Source organism: Cyprinodon tularosa, unplaced genomic scaffold (genome assembly GCF_016077235.1).
Source record: "Cyprinodon tularosa strain WSP-4 unplaced genomic scaffold, ASM1607723v1 ctg554, whole genome shotgun sequence".
Taxonomy (NCBI): Eukaryota; Metazoa; Chordata; class Actinopteri; order Cyprinodontiformes; family Cyprinodontidae; genus Cyprinodon; species Cyprinodon tularosa.
In genome coordinates, this window is record NW_024039290.1 from 943,826 (window position 1) to 964,173 (window position 20,348).

Sequence of the window (20,348 nt, forward strand, 5' to 3'; positions counted from 1 at the left end):
AAACAAGAAAATGTGGACGGCGTGCAAGCACCTATTTGAATTGCAACAGTGCAGTTTTTTAAAACTATGCACTGTAACCCCTAAATAAAATCCCACATTAAATACAAAACCTGCATCTTTATATTTAACTAAATTAGCCACTCATGCTTCTGAGTCGCTGCTGCAAACTAAAAGTGAGCTCTGATCCTGTTGAAACAACAATTTTTCTTCTGGCTTCCTCAGTTTAACATTTAGATTGAGGTGAGACTAGATTTAGGTTTTTCATTTGCAACCACTCTCCTTAAAATAGAGTGAAACATTTTTTAGATTATCTATGAAGTTTCTGTTAGAGGGATAGAGACGAGTAGAGTGACACTGTTGTTTCTGATCCCTCCAGTCCTGGCATTGTTACTCGACATTTTAATTAGACACATCATCAAGATCAGATTTGAAGAGTTATAACTTTTCTACATTTTGCACGATAAAATTGTTTCCCATACTTCATCTGTAGTTGGTGAAAATTTGAGATTAAAATATAGCAGTGACGACAACAGGATGTTTTAGAAGTTGGTTTTAGAAGTTGGTTTGGCTGCCAAACATGTCAAAGCTGTAGCTAAGCTTCAAGCTATATTTAACTCTTAATGTTAAACCAATCTGAACACAATAGGGCCATAAGAGAGGGTTTTAAAGATGCCTGAAATAGAGAGAACCTAGCCCATCTTCCTCTATATATAATATAATAAAACATATGTATGCCTTTTGGGCAAAGTAAGGTTAAAAGAATGAAGTAATGATGAACACCAGACATTGGCATGTATTGCGTTTTCCTGCTATTAAGTCCTTATTAAAATAGTTTCTCAGTTTATTTAGTGTTGAAAAAAATGGAGATCTTTTATATTTTGTAATCATTCCAAGACTAATTTCCCAAGAGCTTTGATATTCAACGTGAGGATGTTATCTGCTCTTTCGATAAAGGAGAAGAACGTTCATACACTAGATGTTGATCCACTGAGGATTGTAAATCTGTTTGGTGGGTCCTGGGAGCAGACACCTCATTGTGCCAAAGTATGTTTGCTTTTGAGCATGTGATCAGTGAATAAAAGGGATACATTTATGTATTACTTTGTCCAACTTGAGGTCCATCTGTATAGAGATACTGTACAGACTATGCTTGAACTCTTGGCTGCAAGTAAAAAAAAAAAGACCCGTTTCTCTTTTAGCAAGGCTAATTTTGGAATTGCACTGACATTTATGATTGTTAAATAATCATTATTTGCTAAATGAAAGAATAATAGTTGTCCTTTACCAGCTTCTCTCAATAGTTTGAGGGAACTTTAAGCTCATTCCTCCGATCAGAACTGGTTTAACTGGGTGAGGTCTCTCAAGTGCTGGTTATACTCCCGCAGCAGTGTGTCGCAGTGAGCTTGAGACAAATATTTTTGATTTACGCTCAATTTTTAAAGTGTGGTCTGCGCTAAGTTATTCCACTCCACAATGAGGGAGGGAAAATCATAAGCTAACTGTAGGTCTAGATATAGCCATTTGTGTGACAACAGAGGGACATGAGGGTGAAAAAGTGCGGGGTTCCAGGTGGAAAAAGGGTCCCAGCGTTCTCGCGCACATAGCTCTTCTAGCTGGTCCATTTTAACCAGTCGTTTTCCACAATGGTGGTCATACAAACAAAACAAGCCGGTAAGGTACCAAACAGGAAATACAGATAGTGTAAAATGGATGGAGATTTGACCAATCAGAAGCCTCCTGCACTGTCACCGGCACCAGAGTGTCTGCGGAAGGGGCGGGGGCATATCTGCTTTAACTTCAACACACACGCAGACGACCTGGTTTCTGAGTATAAACCTGCCTTTAGTTGCCATGTACACACACACCCACACACACTTTTTTACTTCTGCCCACACATTCTCTACTGTATTGAGATTAGGAATTCATGGTGGCCACTAAAAACAGAATCTGTTGTCCCTAAGCCACTTTGTAGAGAGTTTGGTGGTATGCTATTTGGACAACCAAGCTTTCCTAATTGACCATTCAGCATGCGCTGACATAGGAAATTGGAAAACAACATTTTCTAACCTTCTTCAGCCTGCATCTTAACATCAAATGGCTTTGTTATGGGGTCGACTCACACATTTCACATCTAAACGCATTAATGTCTGTGACCCATCGCCTTCCTAGCTGGACATTCCCATTCTTTAATACCCATATATAAATGCTTGAATAGACAAATGTGGCACCTTTGTAAACAAGCAAGGATTACACAAGATTTTTGGAGCTCCAAATTTCTCTTCCAAATTTCTTGTTTGCTTGTTCTTAAGCTGTTTCCTTGCTTATATGTTTTTAGGTATTCCCACAAAATAAACTAAAATCTATATAAAACTATATAGATTAAGGTGTGCTGCACCCACACACAATGTGTAAGCATTTGGTTTCACCTCCAGTCTGAGGAGTGACATAGCTGTTCTTTCTTTTTGCTGTGGGGTCAAAGAAACAGCATCTTCTACCATATGGCAGAAGATTAACCCGCCCAAAGGAAACCTTAAAGCCTCTGCCTTTGAAAGGTTTCTGAGAAGTAGAGTAAGACCCCAACAGCTCTGGTTCCCCTGTCTCACAACACATTACATGCTTCCTGTAAGTCACACTGCACTTACTGTATCAAGATGTGATGCATCTTCTTACAATGCACTCAAAAGTGTGCTAAAGATGCGGGGGGTGAGGGGGTTAGGGTTTCACTTGTTTTGGCGTCCTGAGGAAGTGCTTCCTCTGCTGAGGTTTCTTATGTAAAACAAAACCTTGCAGGTTTCTGCCTCCCTCACTCCTCAGCTATAATAATCAATTCCAGCTTCTCATCCTAATTATCAGCTTTATCTTGCAGCTGACCCACTGATGCCTCTGTATCATCCAGAGCAAAGTGTTGAGAATCAGTTCTAATCCTAATGACCAAGAAAGTTTAACCTTTAAAACATGTTTTTTTTTCTTCTGGAGAATAGGAAATACTCATGGGTATTCTACTTTGTTTTGTTTGAAACTTTTGCATCATATCAACCCTAATCCACATCACTGAAGAGTCTTGTGAAAATTCCAAATCTTAAGGTCATTACAAAAACAACAAATAAGTCAGTTTTACTTCTCAGTATTCTTTACACTCAACTCAGAGAAAGTCATGTTCACTCTAGCTTACGTCACACCAGCACATGAAAACCCACCAGCAACACAATGGCAGGGGAGGAGGGTTCATATTTCCTCATATTTTTGCCCTCTGATTCTCAAACTATCTATAACAAAACTAATCATATTACAGATTTCTGCATCTGAAATAAACATAATTTCTGACTACGAAAAGAAGAGGGAAAAATCTCCCCTTCTCCAAGTCAACAACACCAATCCGAATCCTGACCAAACCAATGACTTAGACACACCGTGATACAAAAACAAGTTTGTCCAGACATTGTATTAAGAAAAAGTAGCGAGAGCTTTCAAGATGATATAACTGTTAATACATCCCCATCCAATTATACCAAATGCCAGGAAGAGAGGATGGTACGTAAGGAGAGAGCATTTGATCAGAAAAGGAACAACAAAGGGAGAGCCCAAATCTGAAAACAAAACAAAAAATATCTCATACGGATAAATCGGGTAGGAACGAGGTACATGGGCGAAAATACATTTGAACACTAAAGTAGCAACAGAAACCCTGACTCTACCCGATAACCTAATTTCTGCTTGCACAACCAGCAATACATCCGGATCACAATCAATATCTTTATATGAAAACAGACCAACATTACCAATTTCCAAAGCTATTTATGAGAGGTATTGTAATATTTGTGTGTACCTGATCTGTCCCGGTGTTTCAATCCCTAACCTATTTCCAGAAGCGGATTTTTCTGATTTGGATTTGTAAATAAATTCAGTAATACCTGTATATTAAATAGTGCGTGATTGAAAGAATGACACATCTCGGCAGTGGCGGAGACATTTCCTGCTGTTCCTGTACCTGCCTGCTCTGTCCTTGCTTTTTGTTCTGTCTTGCCTTTCTGAGTCCTCTCTTCATTTTACTTGCATTAAATAATGGATCTGGTCAGCTTGTTTCTCAATGCAACTGATCAAATTTTCTCAACCTGAAGACAGGGTAAAGGGGACCCTTTATGTCCAGAGGGGACATACTTCGTGGGACACACCCTAGACTCCTGGAAGGCTTGGAGGATGGTGTGTTTTACGATGCCGTCAGTCAAGGACATGAAAGACATATACATGTTTGGATGTATGACACTCGGATTTCTTCTATTTGGATTTGGAGCATACCTGGTGTATCTACAATTATAGAGCATGCCGGAAGCAATTTGGACGATGATTAGGCTGCCTGCTGCAGTTGATGTAATCACAAAGGCTGTGAACGAATAGGACTGTGAGCTATGGCGTAAGCTAGATGTGATGGAACGCAAGCTGGCTGCGGTTTTTGAACTCAGAAGTGAGATGGGATAATATATCTCGGATGTGCTCAGATCGCTTCAAGGTGGAAAAGACCAAAAAATTCAGCATATTGGAATCGCCATGTGGAGCCCAGCGACAATGACTTCAAGACTGACAACAAAATTTTGTGCAGCTTGGTCTCAAAACAAAAGTTTATTTTGGATTTTGGCCTTCCCCTTATCAAAACTCCCCTGGATGCTAGGGCAGAAGGGCCCAGAACTGAAAAAAAGGGAAAACAAATAGCATATCTATTGCTGCAAATTTTTAGCTGGAACAAACACACAGGAACAGCAGCAGCTATTTAAAATCTCCCCAAATAAAACCATTGCATGCTATTAAAGACTTCAACAGTAAAGTGTCAAAGTGAGAGCATGGGTTTAAAGGCATTTAAAAGTTAGATCAATAATGCTCAAAATGAAATGCTGAAATGGTAGAAAGTAAAATGCAAGTGCAGAGAATAGACTCTATCTATGTTAAAATCGTGCTGGTGGTTTTTGCTGCTTTTGTTTGGGCTGTTTCTTGTGTTTCTTTTTTTTTTTTTCTTACTCAAAGGAAACTAAAAAAACTTAAATAATCTCAGTTTTTCAGCTGAATTAAAAAAGGCCATTAAGCATGAGGTAAAGTTTTACTATTCTCTTAAGAATTTCTCATTTAAACCAAAAAGAGCACCAAACACAAACTCAGGCAAACGGCACAGATGCCAGTATTGGTTGAAGGTGGCATTTGACTGAAATTTGTTTGAGGTTTTCAGCATCAAAAGTTGACTCTCTTCCTCTTTTAGGGTTAAAGATAAATCCAAACCAACCAAAAATCAAGCTCAACTCATCCTTAAGACATACATGCACATATGTACACACACACATGCACACGCACACAAACACACACCAACACAACACACCAGACCGCATTGTTTCAGCAGAAACCTGACACGGTTATTATGTCTCTGCAGGCAGATTTTCTTGTGTGCTTTTCTCCTGTATCTCACTTCTTCATTTTGCTGCTGAGGTCGTGCATACACCAGGTGCAGCCTGCAGCCTCTGCGGGGCTCTAAGCCTGAAACTACAGAGGTGCAGCTTGTTATAGAGCAGCTTTGTAGCACAAGCCACATCAGATAAGGAAAGTCAGAGTTTTTACTGTAAGAGAAGGAAGATCCTGACATGGCAAGATGTAGAGTCTATATTCTTTGAAATCTGAGTCAGTGCCCAAAACAGAGAAGATTAGGCTGTGATCCAGTTGGACTCATGATTCATAGAAGAAGCAGCCAGTAAAAGCAGTCTTGATAAACCTGAATTTGACAGAGTGCAATCTATTAAAACAAGAACCAGATGCTACTATTATAACCTTAAGTCTATTAATTTAGCAGCTCCAGATTAATCTCAAAGGAATACAAACATGCTTATGTATGTCCAAATCTAATTCTAATTGTGGGTTTTTCGTTGAAGGTTAATGTCAGCTAACTCCGCCCATTGGTAAGAGGTAGTGAAATTTTAGATACTTCAAACCCATCTCTACTCTCTTTGACCATCTTGTTGGGTCTCCCTTAGAGCCTTTAGCTATTTTGTTTTGTTTTGTTTGTTTTGCTTTGGTTTTTTCTTAATTCTTAACTGTCAGAGATTGTGAAAGAAAACCATAATGACGTGCATAAAACTGTACTAAGCGCAGATGGCCTCAGTGGGATTTAACATCTTGGGGTTTTACAGGTTTGGGGTCAGCTTATGGCTAAGCAAAGCTCATATTTTAGTTGCTCATGCATTGCATTAGCTGTAAAAGAGCTCCGCTTTGCAGAGCCTGCATTTTGCCTGCTTGCAGAGAAAGGAGCTGTCAGAGACTGAAGGTGATAAATTCCCACAACTCCATGATATGCAACAAAACTTGCTGTTAATATGTTGTCAAGAAAAAGGTCCTTTGTTCATTAGCCCAAGACTAAGGAGCCAGGTCAAATACAGAGTTATTTAAGCATGTGACAACAGTGGAGAGAAACAACTTACTCTAAACAAGAAGAAAGTGCAGTGGCAATCAGAGGCTGAAAGTAGGAAGGAAAGAGTGCAAGCTAAAAGCAGTGAATTGTTGCAGACCGACAATGGAGGTGCAAAGATACCAGATATCTTCACAAAGATTTCAGAAATATTGTTTCCTTCTGTGTGCAACACAGTCAACTCTGGTTTTATGTCTGCTGATGAGAAAACTCAGCTACAAAACAAACAAACAAACAACAATGTTCACCTTCAACATTAAACAAAGGGCATTCGAGGGAAAGTCCTAGAATTATAACAAAATAGATATTGTAACAACCTGAGATTCATGAAGTTGAACGAACCAAACATTTTAACCCAAAAACAGCAAGCCTGTTGAGTCTGTTGGACTGCTGAAACAACTTCCTAGCATCTAACAACCTGTGGTGACGTTGCAGGGTTCTTCTTTTAAATAAAACAAAAAAGTATAAACATCTACAGTTAGACGGACAATATGTACAATGTCTTTACTAGGGATCAATAAGGCGAAAATTTTTTTGCATCCATTTAAAGTATTTAATGTAAAGTATTTAAAGTATTACATGTAATTCAGTTTCCATGTTCAAACCCCACGGCTAAGGCCCTTGGCTGCAAAGTGCCTCCCAGATGCATCACAGTAGCAGCACACTGCTCCCTAAAGTGATGGTTTTATTCCCAACGAGGAATTTCATTGGAATAATGGAAAGTTTTAATGACAAATAAACATTTTTATCTATTCGTTTACCTTTAATAAAGAACTAATGTGAATAAACTTTTGTCTCTCTATGCATGTTTTCCTGCTAAATTGCAACTTAACCCAGTAATGGGGCTGTCCCCATGTAGCTAAAATTCAAACAGCTGAAATTAGCTTATGCAGGATGCAGGGGCGGATTTACCATTAGGCAAAACTAGGCAGTTGACAAGGGCTCCAAGTTCCTGGGGGCCTCATACAACTCATTTTACATGTATGGTTAATAAAGCTATTAAATATTTGTGCACATTAATTATGTTTTTGATAAATACACTTTCAGTGTCCACCACATTGGATCAGTCCATTTGTTCAGAAAGGTCCAAACTAACAGCGGAAAGAGCAGTGTTGCAACTTGGCGTTTTTTTTGTTGCTACATTTAGCTACTTTTCAGACTCCTCTAGTGCTTTTATTCCAAAAAAGCACTTAGTGCCAAATCTAGCAACTTTTTTTCTGTTACTGGAGACTTTGGCGACAACATATAAAAGCACCGAACTCTGCTCTCCAGAGCAAGTAGATTTGTAACGCTGCCTCCTGCTCTCCACTATCTTGTCTGTTGTCATGATTCATGCAGCTATTATTTCATTTAAATGAAAAATTGAGAACAGATAAGCAGATCATGGCTTGTCTAGAGTGAAAAGGAGGACTTTGTTATTGACTTTTTCTGTTGCCTTTTTGGAAACACTGGAAGGAGTGATCAGGTAATTTAGAACTGGCTTAGTGATCGGAATATCTTTGATTCCTTTGGAGATGGTTTTAAAAGTCAGCTGAGCACATTGCCAATATGAAAAGAAAAAGGGACAAAAGAAAACATAGAGAGGAAAATAACAAGAAAAGGGATAAGAAGAGATGGAGTAAAGGTAGAACAAAATGTATGTCTATTCTATTCAAATTTCTGTATCTGTACAATGGGTCTTCTCAATTCAGAGGGTCCCATGCCTGTCTTTGCATAGGGCCCCAAATGTCCTAAATCAGCCCTTGAGAGGATGTTTGCTACTTTAATGTTAAGAAGAGAGGATCATTACTAACCTATTTAAACTGTACTTGTATTAGCATGCCCAGTACAAAGGTTTAATATTCTTCCACTTTTCTTATTAATTTGCCTTGTCAGTATAATGCCACCAAACAACAGTTTGGCAGTGGTCTTGTTGGCTAAAGGGAGTAAAAAAAAAATTATCCTAGATGTACTTATCATGTTAGCCAATTTTAAACACTAAAGAGTAGCTCGCTGCTTTGGTTCCCAGCAATGACTGCTCAATAGACAATGGGCTGAGTCAAGCTTGTTTTAATTCTGACACAAATGTATTTTTCATACTGAAATGTTGAAATTGGGAGTCAAGTCACATGAACTGGACTTGAGTCACACTTGAATGATTATTTCTGTAACTTTAGCCATGACTTGAAAAAAAAAAGAGACATTTAAAATAACTTGGACTTTTACTCCAGAGACTTGGGACAACTGATTGTTGACGACATGTCAAGCATTTTTTGAAAGCTCTGTTAGATTTGACTAATTATTACTAAATCATATTTTCTGTTGGTCAAACTGTTATCTTAATCAACAGAAATTCTTGCACAGAACCTAAAAATAGCTTGTTTACTTGATGTAATCAACTAGGCCTTCTTTAGATACACAGCTTTTCCTCAACTGGTGTTAAATCGGGAATGTCAAACCGGTTCCAGAAAGGGCTGCATGTTTTCTTTCCAACCAAGCAATAGCAGACCAGACTCCATTCATCTCATCATGTGAGTCCAGTTTTAACATGATGACTTGATGAGAAGAATAGAGTCCAGTGTGGTATTTTACTTGGTTGGAAAGAAAACCTGCAGCCACACAGCCCTTTCTGGAACTAATTTGACATCCCTGTATTAAACGACCATCTGATTTGATAAAAATATGAACTGGTGGGAAACACTTAAACTTGAATCTTTCCAAGTGACTCATTCCTATATATCCAGCCTATCAGTCTTTTATAGTATCTTGAGAGGACGCAAATGACTAGCATAGAAAAAGTTGGGTTCAGTCTATAAAAACAGGTTTCTTGCCATCGATACAGTGGTTAACCTATTGAGTTTAGTCACTGTTAAATACCTACATATTTTACAGCTAAAGTTGTGAGACTTACTAGCAAATATCAAAGGCCTCCCTGTTTAAATTTATCCAAAAAACAGCCAAAGAAAATCCAAAAGAAAATCCAAATATAAACACTTTAGACCCTTAGAAACCCTGGAACAGTATTAATAATCTGATTATCAGACAGGAACATCTGAAGAACCAATGGATTACTTGAGAGGTCTGGATAGTTTCTTTGAATCACAGGTAAAGGTTATCTTAATACAAGCATGGTCCTGTTATTATTCAGTGGGAAGCTATGGGTAAAAAAAAGCGTCTTAGAATATAAATAATAGAAGGATTACATGTTCAAATCTTAACCCACTTATAGGATATGACCATATTTAAGTGCTGCTGAAAAGGGTTTAAGGTGTTGAGATGAACTACTTTATCAGAAACACAGACTCTGTGGTTTGTCTTCACGATCTAACTCAAGCGTAAGGAAACCAACAAAAGGGACAAACTGACCCCATTTAGCTGAAAAGCTTTATTAAATCCATTTTCCACCAAGTTTAAACTTCTTTAACATGAATTTGTCATATGCGTTTGTGTGAGTCCTCCCTCTGATCAGAGGGATTGTTCTTGTGTGTTATTTCCTCATTAGCGTGTTGTAGATATTAGGAGCTGCAGGGCGACCACTCCTTTGCTGGTAGAGTCAAGCTTCCTAGTTTATTTTTCATATTTCTATTAACTGCATTTCTCAGGGAGAGATGTCTCTCCTCGTTCCTTATCAGCTCATCCAGCGTTCTCTCTGTCCCTCACTAAAGCTTCCAAATCAAAATTCTCCCAGCCATCAGTGCCAGATTATATGAGCCGTAGGTGACAGCTCTCTAGCTTAACCAGTGTGTTTATTCTGATTGCCAGATCATAACTAGATTCTCTCCTTGACTTCTTGGCTCGGACTGAACTTTATAACCAGGTTAGTGACTCACATGCTCGCTATCGTCCTCCGTCAGAGTTACATGGTATCTAACCTGTGTTTCTCGCTCTGCGGAGATTCCAGCCATCTAGTCCTGACTGCTGAGCTGCAGATCTCTGTGCAGTCAATAAATGCTTTTTATAAATCACTTCCGTCTTCCTGAATTCTGGGTCCAACGTTCTGAGTCTTGACAGTTTCGTCCTGTTAAAGGGAGTTTTTCCTCTCTCCTGTCACTGCATGCCTGTTCTGTATAATGTAATTGCTGCAGAATAAACAAAAAAATGCATGCTAATATCTACTGTCAACACATGCTTGTAAGATGGTTTTCCTTGGATAGAAACTTTTTATCAATCAGACTGGATGATCTTATTGAATTGTCTTTTCAAGTGCCTAGAGATGACATGTGTTGTGAATTGGGTCTATAGAAATAAACTGAATTGAACTGGCTTGATTTGAATATAATGCAGATAGTAGTATTCATGATATACTAAAATACCCAAAATAGAATTTGTATGTGACTGTATAAACCACGTGACGCATTTACTGTAAATAAACTGGATGACGCTGATGGGGCACATACCAGAAACTCCTGCTCCCCCAGTCAGTGAGAAGGAATGTAACTTCCTAACACATAACGAAAAAGTGTCCTGAACCTGTTTATCTAAAGCACTCAACCAATATGTAATTTACTAAATAAGCTCATAGATATTTTTTCTTCTGTTACGCACCAACAGTTTCCAGTAGCTTTCGTATATAAAGATGCGTTGAATATATTTTTTTATAAATATATATTTATCTTTAATTTCTTTCTGAAATAAAAACATAAAACATCCCTATTGCAGCCTTAATGGTTATTATATATAGAAAAGCCAATATGCTCATGTGAAAGAGCTGGTTTCTCTCAACTCCTGATGATGCAGAAGTGTTGCATCTCCATTGTGACATAAGCTGCATGGTGTGAAACTACACACTCGATAGAAAACACATTGCAGTTCCTTTGTGCATCACATAAGTTCATGGGAACCTATTTGATTCTTGTGAACGACGGCCAAAGAGGCAAATCTCCCTCTGCAGAACAGAAGAATAAGGTCATCTAATCTGTTTGAGAGGAAGTCTGTTCGCTCTACACTGGACTAGTTTTGCATCTGTTTTGTAAAAGTCTGTTTATTTGCAGAACACGGAGTAAAACAATCTGCTATTTATTAAGGTGTAAGATTTAGGCTGAAATACATTTAGCAAAAAAAAATAAAAAATTACATGCCCAAATAGATGAGGCTAAATTTCTGGAGGCAACACTGGCTCAGTGGTTAAAGAGGATCTATACATAAATTTTAAAGCTGTAATGTGTAATTTTTATCGACATCTAATGGTCAGACTACAGCGTCATGAACACCTCCCCCCCCCCCCCCCCCCCCCGGTCATTCTGGGCGCACGCTCCTCTGATCCTGAGCGGTCCTCTGTCTATCTCCAGCAGTTAGCCTCTACAGGCTATCCTTGGCCTGCCATTGTCTCTTCCTGCTCTGTCTACCTGGCGGCTCCTTCGATGTTACGCCATCCTCCTCACAGTAACCACTCTAACCATGTCTTAGGACCTCTCTCCACCTGGCCGACTAATCCGATCCTCATGTCGTCCTGTTTCGATCCTCAGTGGTTAGTCTCTAGTTAGCCAAGGCCAGCTGTAGTCTCTTCCAGGCCATCAGCGCTGTTTCCCAGCAGGCCTCTCTGAGCTATTGCAGTGCTCCTCGCCTCTCTTCCTGAGCTAGCAGCAGTGAGCTGCCACCTCTGCCACTGTGGTTTCTTAGCTCCGGAGGTTTTGGAGCTTCTCAGTCGCTGTTCTCACACTGATTCCCTGGTGCTCCTCCCTGAGCTCAGGAACGCCGTCTCTCCTTAACCTCTGTTGTCCAGGAGATTCATTCCCCTGTTTTGGTCACTCTGACCATAACATGGACCGAGCGAAGGAGAAAGATGTGAATCTGTTGTAGTCATAGTTATAATAACAATGGTGTTTGTCTAGTTTAAATAGATACGTTCATAAATGTATTTAGTCTTTGTAGGATTCTATATAAGGTCTATAACTTACCGCAGTCCCATTTGAGCATAATGGCAATCTCTATATAATCATTAGTTTGTCAGCTCTACGCTGCCATAGTACAAAAGATGTCGGTCTCCACAAATGCGAACCCACACCTATGTTATTATAGATAACATTTTCTAAGGCAAGGTAAACATGTTTCAGTTCACAGGTGATCATAAATAACACACATATAGATAATATATTACATTTATGTCGGTAAAACCCTGTAGAACCTTGTAATTTAGAACACACTGTCCCCTTAAATAAATGTATTATTCAACTCTATAAAAGACAGCTTGAAATCTTTCTCCTCTTAAACAGCAAAAAAGTATGTAAGTATTTAGACATTGATTCTGCGTTAAATAGTTCTAAAGAGGACACTTTTTTGCTTTCCCTGGATCACCATTACATGGCGTAGCAGTGAAATATGACAATAAAAGCTCTCCTTACTTCACTGAAGAATCTGAGTTGTCTAAAACCTAGTAGCTTTTTTAGATTTTTATTTGTTCTTTTTTTATATATATATATAAAACCCATCTTACAAGTTTCACACATTTTGATTTCCAACAGTTTCTCTCAGCAGAAGATAAACTAATATTATCAGCCAGCAGATAAACCCACAACCTTTTCCTTTCTTTACAATATCAACAATCGGCCCAGACTGAGCAGTTTCGTCATTTCTTAACAGGAACGTCTTTGAACAGCACAGCCCCACTGCAGCTGCTTTGACGCACTGAGGCACAGTAAACTCTGCCTGTGGTGAAACTTTAGTTAAACCCCCCGTTATATTCAACCAAAGCTAAAGCTGTTACATATAGTAAATCATCCATCTATGCATAGATTTATAAAGTACTAAAAGGTTCCAGAAGTTCTAACCGTGATCCATCTGACTTCACTGTTTTAAGTGAACATAGAACAGTGGTTTAAAAAAAATATTATAAAAGTTTCTGCACACAGACAACTTTAAAAGGACCGAATGAATTAAGGTGACCAACAACCATAGTTTTAGAAACGGGGCGCGTGACACACAGTCATTTTTGTGAAGGGCAAAGAAGGGGAGTGGGTTGCTAATGGGTTTTGTGCTGGAGAGGATGCTCCCCAGTCTGACCTGATGGAATGCTGTTGATCCACCAACAGATGGAGGCCCACACTGTGAGCTCTAGGTGAGCTTCTGGTGGAAGATGATTGCATAGATGGTGTCAAAGACTGACTGCATCATCTTTGGCCTGTTTATCCAGCAAGAAAACTGCAGGGGGATCATTTTCTATGTCAATCATCCACCAATTTTGAGCGCATTTTTGAAATGTCAAAAAAAAAAAAAAAAGGAAATGCAAATCGGAGCAAATTAACCAGGCAATGCAAAGTGTTAGGCTGTCGTAGGTTTAGGGTTTGGCCTGGCTGTAATAAACAGGAAGTCAAGTTAGCAATTTAGCACGTACTACAGATTAGTAATGAAGAAAGGTTTTAATTCAATCAGGAAAGTTGTACTTTTTTATGATGTCAGAGAGCTCAATACTTTGAAATTTGTATTAGAAAAACATTGATGGAAACATGTGGGAAGTGTTGGACTAGTGGTTAGAGCAGTGCGCTTATGCTTTGAGAAGTTTGCAAGTACCTGGTCCGATCCCCACAGACTGCGCGCTGGTTCCCTGAGCAAGACACTTAACACTGCTCCCCGGGCGCCACACAATGGCAGCCCACTGCTCCCCAAGGGGATTGGTTAAATGCAGAGAATTAATTTCCCCATTGTGGGACATAAAGGAATTTACATTGTGGTGTCGCTCAGATTCTTTAACACCAGCTGCTCGATGGAGACCAGACCTCTGAGGTAAAAACAGCAGGATTCCTTAAACCTAAACAGGACTATCCTCGTTAAATAGAGGTTAAATAAATAAATAAAAAGTGCTTGTTTTATATGTTGGACTTATTGGTGAGCAGGATCATGGTGGAGCGTTAAAGCAGATGGGAACCAGAGCTCCATAGAGCTGTTAGATGTGGGTGAAGCTGTCCCAGATGGTCAGCTCTGGCTGTGAGCAGGGACTCACACCATCATGTCCAGGAGCTTTCAGGGATTTTTTTAGCCATGATAATAGTGTTAAAAACAGCAAAAAGCAATATGAATTACAATTAAACTAGATAAAAAAAAGAATAATGACTTTCTTTATCATTGCTAAATGCCTCCAAGATTCTTCTCCATGATATTCAACAATAGGCTTGATTTAGGTATGAAAGCAATTCAATCAAACTGGTCTATATAAAGAGAAAAATGTCCTTAGGCCATGTTCACATTGAATGCATCCCATGTCCCTTGTACACTTGATGCATGTAGAATCCACTCATGCATCCAAACAGCCTTCCTCTCATTCTGAAAATGCACCACATCCACTTTACTCTTTCCATTTCTGACCTGCTTGAATTTGACACATTTTGCTCAGTCATTCATCAGAAATGTGGATAAGGTATATAATTGACAGATAAAGCAGTAAAATATATCTATTTTATTAAAAAAATAACAGACAAGAGAGACAGGAAGAATGAATTTTAATATCAACTCCAGATTAAAGTTTGATGTTGAAGGGACTTGATTTAAAAAATAGATGTTTTAAAAAATTACAAGAAAGAAGATTACAAGAAATAAAAAGACTTGTAAAAAAGGATCTAACCACTTATTTATTTTTTTCAGAGCAGAGATGGTTATAAAGTCTAACCACTGGGAGGAAGGATCTGTGATAATGCTCCGTTGTGCACTTAAGATGTTTGAAAATATAACCCAGAATGAACAGAAACAGATTTTATTGGATTTTAACACATAAGAACAGGTCCCTGTCAAACTTGAGGAATGTACGAATTAATAGCTTATCTTGTCTGCCAGGTTAACGACATCTTTATACCTAAAAATCTAAAGGGATATAGGAACTACTGAACCAACAAGAAGTGTAAACACAAGTGATATGTGGAAGTAGCATCAGCCTTAGTGAAGTGTAAGTAACTGATCACCACCCTGACTAGAGAAGAGTTGGTTATTTCTGTCTTTACCGTCTGCCTCAGTCTTCATGACGAACATTAACCTGAAATGCAATGTTGTCTCTCCAGACCAAATGCAATCATATTCAGATTAGGCTGGCTGCAGATTTAAAAAAACCTTTAAGCGGATATTAAATGTCATGTTATTGGTTCTGTCTAAGTTTTATCTTTGAGTTTTCATTGGTTTTATTTCCAGTTTGTGTTATTCGGGTGATTTTTTAAAATGTATTTGAGTTCTTAGGTATTTCTTGCTTGGCCTATTTTGCCCTCCGGTATCAGTCTCCTTTCCTTAGCTCCTTTCTAGACTCCTCTGTTCACACCTGCTCCCAAACGGCTGATTATCCTGGTCTCTGTTTCGCTCTCCCATATATGCACCTCCTGCTCAGTCACTGTTGCTGGTTTGTTGTCATTTCATCCCCTTCAAGTGAGTTTTCCCCTTTTTTCTGTATTTTTGTGGATTCTGAGGATTTATGTTTTTGGAATTTTGCTTCTGTTGCCCTTTTTGTTGAATTAAATCTTCAAGTAACCACCTTCAGCTTCAGTGTCCGCATTTGGCTCCTGTAGAAAACCTCTACCCAACTTAACATTAAATATATACATGTTTACTCACATTTCTGAACTAAATATGTGTCATTATTGGTCTGATGTTTTATTGGCTGTTATAAGAAAAATATTCCTATCAATACTTGAAAACATTAATCTGTGTGTTGTTTTACCCATAAACTGTGTTTTTTTTTTAGGTGAATTAAGTCAGAGGTATTATTTGAGTGTGTGTTTTTCTGTACTTATCTAGGAGATAATTATCTCCAAGTCAATCTGAAAAGAGTGTCTGAAACAAAGACTGCATTTTATCTCAACTACACTGTGCTATTGTATTAAATATAACTAGGAAGGTAAAACAAGATGACAAAAGATCTATTCTCTAAGCCCAAATTTCATATTATGGATAAGTTCTGTTTGTTTTTTGTTTTTTTAAAGTATATATATATATATATATATATATATATATATATATATATATATATATATATATATATATATATATATATATATATATATATATATATATATATATATATATATATATATATATATATATATATATATATATATATATATATATACTTATTTATATATATATTATAAATAAACACAAAGCGGAGAAGGTAAATGTGACAATAATGTAGCCGTCTTTTTTCAGCAAAGACCAACAGCTACCTATGGTTTAACTTTCATTATTAAGACTTAGACTTAGACAGATTTATTTGTCATTTTGTTTACACAAGTGTAAAACAAAAAGAAATTTCTGGCCAGTTCATCTTTTTTTAAAGTGCAACCTTCAAAAATTGTAAAGAAATGTATATAAAAATATTATGTAAACATATGACGGTAAATTTACAGTTTTAACATTTTCACTTATAATATAAAAAAATAAAACATAAATAAAATCTGTCTATAAAATATAGGCCCCATTTATAATAATAAAGTATATCAATGTTACTTTGCAGCCACTATAACTCTACACCACATACCTTCATAGGTTTCAAAGACAATCTCAGTCAAACTCCTACCTACCAGGAGCCAGTAAAACTACTTTCTGGATCATCTACCACAACCTTAAAATAACTATGAACACAGGATCACAAGAATTGCATCCAATAAGTCTGAGTAAACATATTTAATCTATCAATTATTTAATGTAAAATGTAGGTTTATTAGTTTGGTTTATTAAACCCAACCCTTCCTTCGTCGAGGAGTCCTATTTGTTGATTGTGTGCCTTTAAACTACAAAGAAAAAACGCTAACATACAAAAAGCAGATGGTTAAAATAGGGAAACCGTTTTCCCAGATGATTGTGATAATGATGTGAGCTCTGGCTGCAGCAGCTTACTGTTGCCTACTGTCTTAGAGAAAAAGCAACAGAAAATCTGATAAAGTACAAAGCACTGGTGTCGTGCATGTCCTCATGCATCCAACACAGCTCATTAAAATGGCGAGATGAGCTCAGGTGTGGAGCTGCAGAGCCAAAAAATGTCATTGCTTTAAATGTTTCTCGGTTACACAACCAGCCGGATGAATAGAGAAGACAGAAACAATTCAAACAGTAAACTCTGACACGTTCTTTCTTTATATTCCAAATAGCCAGTAGTCTACTGATGAAATATAACCTGGTGATAAAATACTCTTAGTAATTTTTAAGATTTATTGTCTAATTAAATGTATAAAAATATGCATTTTGTCACCTTTTTGATAATTCAAAACAATTACAGCCTCTATTTCAAATGTAGTTGTCAGTGGAATATTAGCTTAAACTGTCAAATTTAGTATGTTATCTAAAACAACTAACAAAACCAACATGACTATAAAATCTTTGTAATATTTGTCTTATACAGTTACTTCAATGTCTGCAGCAGAAACCAGGGCCACCCTTAAACGGAATCTGCAAAACGATGGAAAAATGCTTCAGCTCAGGTAAATAACGAAACCCAAAGGGTCCTTATGCAAATTTTAGTACATATAAAAATATCTGCAGTTCAGTTTTTTTACAAACCAACTTTGCTCGTCGTTTTTCTTTTTTTAAAAAGCCAACAGACTAAAAACCATTTTACCAACTTACCAGTAGGTGTCCATATAAGGAAATCATAAAACATTTTTTTTCTATTTTTACTGACTGTAACCCAAACTTTTAATCTTAAAACATCCTTTTGGTATGTTACACATTATATGTAAAATAACTAATAGAGAACATGAGCACGAGTAAGCCTTTAAAAAAGGCAGTTTTGTTTTATGAGTGAAAGAAAATGAACGCTTCTTTAAACTGCTTCAGACATCCCCCACCCGATCACGCTCTGCAGACCGCCTGCATCAAGAAGCCGGGATTAAAGAATCAACAACTAACAGTGGTGATTTTGGTTATATCAACACTGATTTCACTTCACATCAACTTTCCAACTTGGCTGTGTAAATCTCCCTGGATTAGTGGGATTAACTGTCTTCTACCGCATCCACAACATGGATCTTTACAATCGCCACACCAAGTGGGAATCCCAGGCCCGACTGGAAGGCAACTAGAGTGAGAAATCTCTCCATGAATCTTCATTCCAAGGACACATTTTGGTTGAACATCAACAGAAATATCTATTCTAAAGCTAAAACATTTGGCTCCTATTATTGCCAAAGACAAAGCACGGCCTGAACAGTAACAGCAGGCCCAAAGACACTCAAAGATCCATTTAGCAACCGCCTGTAAATCTCCTAATCCCAACATCATCCAGTGTCAGCAAATGTCCAGGACAAATCTGGCATAGATATACTCCAGAACTTCCTGGACTAAAGAGACTGGTGAATATTTCCGCCAAAATTCCCAGATTTACACACAACTTAAACATTTGCAGCCTCATACTTTAGATTTAGTTGCTTTTCTTAAAGTTTTTTTTTTTCTTTTCCCAAAAGAAAAAGGAAATGCCCCATTATCCAGAAATGAGAGCTGCAAATGAGCTTAGCATGGAAATGTATTTCTGGTGAATTCCTGTTATCATAAAAGGTATGTTACAGACAATATACAATTTATAAGTGTATGAAAATGTGGGGTTCAACCCCAAAACTAATGAGTAAACAGATGCAGCTGTGCTGTGCTACAACTATAACATGAGGAAGTTTAAGTGTTACTTCAATAAAAACTAAATAATCAAAAATCCCCCCAAAGCAGGGTGAGTTTTAAAGCAGCTTAAGACTTCTTTTCACACATCTGAATGTTTACAATCTGATTCCTAAGAGAAGATGTAATCCTTTCCAGGTATAATACACATTAACTGCAGGATTTTTCTTTTTTATTTCTTCATATAAATACTTACACTGCAAAAAATATAAATCTCAATAAGTTATTTTTTCTTAAAATAAGTGTGTTTTTCCTTGATTTGAGGAGGTAAGTAAGACACTTTGCCAATGGAACAAGACAATTTCCTTTTAAAATAAGAAAAAACTATTTTATCGTCTTATTTCAAGTAAATATTATCTAACTATCTTATTTTAAGAGTGAAAATACTCATTCCATTGGCAAATCATCTTATTTACCTGCTCAAATTAAGGCTAAATATACTTAATTTAAGCCATTTTTTACTTATTTCTGGATTGTTTTTGCAGTGTTCACTTCACATTAGACCACTTCCTCTATCTAGAAAGGAGAGAAGCACTGAACTTGAAATTGTGATAAACCAGTTCAACAACAGTCTTCATAACTCTTCACAAACACACCGAACTCAATGTGCAGGATTTAAACCTCACACTTTGTTGTTTTGGAGGAGCAGGAACTATAAGCAACAGTAAAAATATGCAGAAGAGATTCTTCGGCTGACTTATGATCACCAAAATTCAACCCCGACCATCATACCTTAACATCTAATTCGATCAAACTGTTTTAGAAAGTTTCTGGGATGTGGATTTTATTTATGATTTTCGTTGCAGCTCAGTTGTGTTTAAGCAGCTTGTAAGAAGCAGAGATGAGGACTCTGACCTTGTAGACTTCTCCGTAAGTTCCTCCTCCAACTCTCAGCAGAATCTCAAAATCATCCTGAGGGTTCTTTGTGGAGATATCCAGAGCTGCCCTTTGATGGAAATCCATTCTAAAGTTTTTTGACATTAATAATCCCCCTTAAGGCATGTCAGTGCAGCACCTCATTCATTCGCTGTCATTCACATCTGAGACTGAGGGGCACTTGGAGGAGATGAGCTGCTGCGTCTGATTCGTCTTTGGCTCAACCGCTGCTGCACACACACCTTCCTGTTTGTTTCTCAGCCTGCCTCAGATCCTCCCTGCTTCTGTCACTCCCTCCCTCCCTCTGCCTATCTCACACCTCCCTCTATTCTCTTAGGCATTTTTGTAGTAATTTGCATAATCCAATGTTGCTTCCTGTTCAGTGGGTGCTTTTGTGTGCCTGTGAGATATAGATATATGAATATATATTTATATAATGGCAGTTAGAGAAAAAAAAGTTTGCAAAGTTCTTTCTGTCTCT

At 37.6% G+C, this 20,348-nt stretch overlaps 1 protein-coding gene across 2 annotated transcripts in view; it reads right to left on the reverse strand.

Moving 5' to 3' along the window:
- LOC119796656 (mitogen-activated protein kinase kinase kinase kinase 5-like) overlaps positions 1 to 20,113 on the reverse strand; it is an 85,768-nt gene extending 65,655 nt beyond the window's left edge. Inside the window, exon 1 of one of the 2 annotated variants that reach the window (XM_038305302.1) lies at positions 19,847 to 20,113. In XM_038305302.1, coding sequence (XP_038161230.1) covers positions 19,847 to 19,972 — 126 coding nt within the window. In that variant the 5' untranslated portion in view covers positions 19,973 to 20,113. The remainder of the gene's footprint in view (positions 1 to 19,846) is intronic. The other variant, XM_038305303.1, reaches the window with a different exon arrangement.
- Between the last annotated feature and the right edge of the window lie 235 nt (positions 20,114 to 20,348).